The sequence below is a fragment of the Octopus bimaculoides genome, chromosome 23 (genome assembly GCF_001194135.2).
Source record: "Octopus bimaculoides isolate UCB-OBI-ISO-001 chromosome 23, ASM119413v2, whole genome shotgun sequence".
Classification (NCBI taxonomy): Eukaryota; Metazoa; Mollusca; class Cephalopoda; order Octopoda; family Octopodidae; genus Octopus; species Octopus bimaculoides.
The window spans coordinates 22,338,225-22,343,744 of record NC_069003.1 but is presented as its reverse complement, the minus strand read 5'-3'; the positions used below and the strand labels follow the sequence as shown (position 1 = coordinate 22,343,744).

The window sequence follows — 5,520 nt, the reverse complement described above, 5'->3', positions numbered from 1 at the left end:
GAGTCAGATACATGCTTGCGTGTGTATGGAGGGGAGAAAATCAGGTGTAGTGTTGGCGAATCTCAGGAAGCATGGAAGTTTTGAAGGATGCAGTGCTCCGACAACTGATGCTGGCAGTTTGTTCCATACTTCAGCAACTCTTAGCATGAAAAAGTGTTTCCGAAAGTCATGGGAGCTGTGCTGTTTTCTGACTTTGTAAACATGTCCACGGGTGTTAGACAGGTGGAATTTGGAAAGATGCTCAGAGTTATTGTTAGTAAGATGGTTAATAATTTTATGGGCGTCTGCCAAGTCAGCTGCCAGACGTCGGAGTTTCAATGTATCCATGACAACTCAGGGGTCCAATACCTTTAATACTTGGTTGATTTCTCCTGTATTCAACTCACACACACACATAGCATATAGCAACAACAGAGACTGGATTTGAAAACAATGACAGAGCTTTGTCTAGCGACAAATAGCAGCTAACTCTTTCTAAAATCACACCACATCTGCAAGAGGAAGACAGAGTAGATTATATAATCTTAGGTATACTTTACATATATAAATATAAATAAAAGACAGGTTGGCCATATCTGGAATAACTGTTGAATGTGGGATCAAGCTGTGACCTGGAGCTAAACAACATTATCAATATGGAGTTATATAAATGAATTAGCTACAAACCTTCTTGTATGCTGTTTCTGTTTCACAAATTGTCCGATCAAATTCATTTTGGACAGAAAGTTTTCTGCTCAGGCTTTCATTCACTTTTGACAACCTTTCTGTAAGAATGTGGATATCACTCTGAAGTTTCGCTTTCTCTTCTGCCTCCTGTTCTATCTGTCGTTTTAAGATGTCCCTTTTGTTACAAAGCTCTTCAATACCTACAGAGACAGGAAAGAAATACAAATGAAATATCACAAAGGGGAAGAGGCAATCTACTTCTTTCATTCCCTCTATGCTAATGCCCAATACATCTCTTCCCTTTAAAGTACAAAGCTAATCCTGGCCCCTGAATGCAGAGAATGTGCAAAGGCTGGAGAGGAATGAAGCTGCTAGGCTCTTCTTGAAGTGTAATGTCAGTGTGCATTGCAACAAAGTATTTGGGTATTGAGAGGGAAGTTGGGCATAAGAGGAATTAGATGCAGTGCACAAGAGAAGAGATTGGGTTGGTTTGATTATGTGATGTGGATGGATGAGGACAGTTGCATAAAGAAGTGCTGGTCACTTAAAGTGGAGGGAAGTTGTGGAAGAGGGAGACCCAGGAAGACATGGGATGAAGTAATGAAGGCCAATCTCAAAATGCTGAACCTTATGAAGGAGATGAAAGAGAATCAAGATATGTGGTACATTGCTGTACTCAAGAAGAGCCACCCACTACAACAGGATTGAGATCCTAAGACCAAGGTGCCACATAAAAAACATCCAGTGCACTCTGTGAAGTGGTTGGTGTTAAGAAGGGCATAAAAAAAACCAAGACAAAACAGACTAATGAATCTGGTGTGACCCCTGGCCTTGTCAGCTCCTCTCAAGTAATCCAACCCATAGCAGCACAGAAAACAGATGTTGATGATAATGTCCTTTCTGTGTTGTCATTATTTTTGTTGCCCACTATTTACACTAATCATTTTAGTTGATTTCCTGACAAATATCTCCAACTAACAAGATATTGCATCTGCAATCAAAATCAACAGGTATTTTTTCTTGCTCATTTGGACTTGTAAGGGTTTCAATGGCTCAGACAGTTCAAGCAACACACACACACATCAAACAGTTCCAAACTTTAGGTTGTATCTTCTCAATGCTGGGCTATCATACTTTACTTGTTAGAAGATGCTTTGTTTCTTTACCATTCCAACACAATGTACATGAGCAATCTATAATAATTTCTTAAAGCAAAAGAAACATGGACATTATCTAACATCCATTTTCCATGCTAGCATGGGTTAGACAGATTGACCAGAGCTTGTAAGGCCAGGGGCTGCACCAGACTCCATTGTCTGTTCTGGCATGGTTTCTACTCTTGGATGCCCTTCCTAATGCCAACCACTCCACAGAGTGTAGTGGATACTTTTTATGTGGCACCAGCACAAGTACTTTTTATATTGTGGCACCATCATCAATAGCAATTCTGCTGTGGCAGATAGGCGATGTGTAATAATTTCTTAAAGCAAAAGAAACTATGATCTCCCCACTGATCGATGTCCAATTTCTCTATAAACTCTTGGTTTATATGCAAATAAACTCTTACAGCAATGTTTTTCCACCTACCAGTTCACCATGATTCTATTGCTTAAATGAAGGCACAAGGCTTCATGTGGGACTCATGCCAACATGTGTTCTTGAGCAAAACACTTTATTTCATGTTGTTCCAGTACACTAAGCTGGCAAAATTGAGTAGGATCTGTATTTCAAAGGGTCAATCTTGTCACACTGTGTCACGCTGAATCTCCATGAGAATTATGTTAAACCTTAACATAATTCTCATACGCATATCTGTGGAGTGTTCAGCCACTTGCACGTTAATTTCACAAGCAGACTCTTCCATTGATTGGATCAACTGGAACCCTCATCGTTGTTACTGATGGAGCACCAGTTTTTACTATTGCTTGAATAGCCACATTTTCTTTTACACGTTTTGACACATTAGAAGAGGTCATAATTGAGGAATTAGTTTCAATTAATCAAACTGACATCTCATTGACAATAATCACTTTCATCAACATCTGTTGTTGTTATTAGTTTATGTGATAATGCTTTGCTTCATCCTCTTGCTTGATGGGGCTGGGAACATCTCAAGTTAGTGTTTCCATATATGCCATCATGTGTAGAGCCAACCAGATCCCCAGTGCTCTCTATCGCTGGTGGACCCATGCCAGCCCCTCTGCATTCTCCAGGGTAACATTGAGCCTCTGGAAATCTTTCCCAATTATGTCCAGCCATCTAGTGTAGGGCCTTCCATGCAGCTACTGCATCAAATCAGAGTAAAGCTCCAGTAGGATGATCTAGCAGGAGACAGAAGACATGTCTGTACCAGCACGTGATGGATAGCTATAAAATGGGAGGCTGCAAGCTGATGTGTGCACACATACAGTTCTTTGTTGGAAATGTGATGGTACTATCTGATGTTTTTGATGGTTCACAGGGTAACACATCTATTATTTATGAGCTGGAATTAGTTATCACTGTAGGACACCAAGTGAAAGCTTGCCCCTTTCCACTAAATAAATTTTAATGCTTGAGGTCACTGAAGACATAGATATTTATGGAATAAGGGACAAAAAGAGTACTGTAGAATATGCACTCCTTACAGTAATTTTACTGTACTCTTGCATGGAATACGTTCATGAATCTTTCTGTTGCTTTTTCCAAATCTCTCAAGTCTTGCCAATGCAGCCCAGCATCAGCTTCCTTGGGTTATGTTTTTATCTGATATGTTTGAAATATTTTACATAAAAATATCACAACAAATCTAAAAATCAACATTGTTCAATTTTTGAAACTTCTTTGGGTGTTTAGGAAATAAAAACATCCATCCTGGAGTTAAGTTATATCAATGAAGCAGTCAATACAACATCTAATGCAGTATGTGTTCAATGTATACGAATGGTGGTCAAGATGTGTTTCACAATGCTGCATCAGAAATCTGTCTCCATTAGTTTTTGTAGGTCCTCAATTTCTTGGTGTGTTTCTGTCAATAACATCAACACAATTAAGGAGGTGAACTGGCAGAATTGTTAGCACGCCAGGCAAAATGCTTAGCAGTATTTCGTATGTCTTTATGTTGTGAGTTCAAATTCTACTGAGGTCAACTTTGCCTTTCATCTTTTCGGGGTCGATTAAATAAGTACCAGTCAAGCACTGAGGTGAATGTAATTAACTAAACCCCGCCTCTGAAATTGCTGACCTTGTACCAAAATTTTAAACCAATATCAACATGCTTGAGTGGTCCTTGTTCTCTATTATGGTGCAGAATTCTCCAAAATATAACATCTGATATGTTGCTGAGGGTTGACGTGATTAAATATCATTTTATTCTATGAATAGTTGACTGTTCAATTCCCACCAATGGTACTGCTCTATATTCATGGTGAAAGTATTTAAGGTTAAACAACTCACCACAGTTGATGACTTGTGAGGTAAGACTGTCAGAATTGTCTAGGTCAGAGACATGCAGGTTCTACTCATGTCTTGATCACTTCTGGTTCTTGGAGAAGGTTTTCTAAGTCAACAAGGCAGGCATTCTTTTGGACATGAGTAGAGAGCATTCTTCTCTGTGGAGCTGAAACTTAGGCTATGAGGAAGGAACTTCAAGATTGCTTTGATGGTACATAAACCAAGCTTCTCATGGGGATTCAAAACATCTCATGGTATGAGTACAAGACTAAAGAGGAGATTTATGGATACATTCTACTCATCTCTGCTTAACATATAGTAGGCTTTGTTGGTTACTGCTATTGAACAACAGGACCACAACAGAATTGATACCAGTGCCGGTACCACATGAAAAGCACTCATGTTGATGCCATATTAAAAGCACTAGTGCCACATAAAAAGCACCTAACCATCAGGTTGATCATATGATGTATGTAAATTGTGTGAAGCAACTCCAGTTACCTTCTGTCCTACATTGCAGACAACAAAAGATTTCCTGACAAACAAACTTCACATCTATGCTGGTAATGATATTAAATAGCAGTGATCATTTGACCATCAGGTTGAGTCATGTGATGTAATATGTAAATTGTATGAAGCCACGCAATGCTACCATAACCAGGTAGATAACATGATCAGTGCTGACCCAGGTTAAACAACTACTGCAACATTATTATTTAAATATAGTTACAGAACCATCAGTGATATATAAGATGACTGGGCTGTTAAACCTTAGATGTTTTAGCCAGGGATATATAGCAGTACCAGTGGTCGGAATTGAACTGTCAACCATTCAGAGAATAGAATGGTATTTAATCACGTCCACCCTCTGCAACTTGCTACGGCTACGGCTACGTAAATGTGATCGTCGTAGTTTGGATGTTGTCTACAATAATGCAGAAATCCACGACAATATGTTGAAATCTTTAGACCTTTGAAATAACTGAGTGCAGGGTTTTACCAATGTTGTCCCCATAGTCCACCATAAAGCCTCTGGGAAACTGTAAGCATATCCACGATAGTAACTATCTAGAATGCTATAACAGATATTTCATATATAGTAAGCTCTCGATTTAACGGACTAAAAGGGGGAGGGTGTGTCCGTCATACCGAATATCCGTGAAACAGAAGGTAACCTATAAGTTACTTCTTTTTTATAAAGCTTTAAAATATAATATACATTAGAGCACAATAGAAAGGGGGTCCGGTCCCCCATCTTTTTTTTTCCCCCGAACAAAAATAAGGGGTTTGCAGCATATTAGGAGGTCGGGGTACTTGATTCCACGCAAAAAATCCGAGTTTTTTTTTTTTAGGAAAGAATCAAATAATACCGTACTTTGTCGGTGAATTTCTACCTGTCTACATACACATATACTCTATTAT

The 5,520-nt window shown here is 39.0% G+C and overlaps 1 protein-coding gene across 1 annotated transcript in view; it reads right to left on the bottom strand.

The window, feature by feature from the left end:
* The window catches only part of LOC106876967 (microtubule nucleation factor SSNA1), a 2,362-nt gene extending 1,414 nt beyond the window's left edge, over positions 1-948 (bottom strand). Inside the window, exon 1 of the mRNA XM_014925736.2 lies at positions 667-948. Within this exon, the coding sequence (XP_014781222.1) occupies positions 667-933 (267 nt within the window). The 5' untranslated portion in view covers positions 934-948. The remainder of the gene's footprint in view (positions 1-666) is intronic.
* Positions 949-5,520: the final 4,572 nt, after the last annotated feature.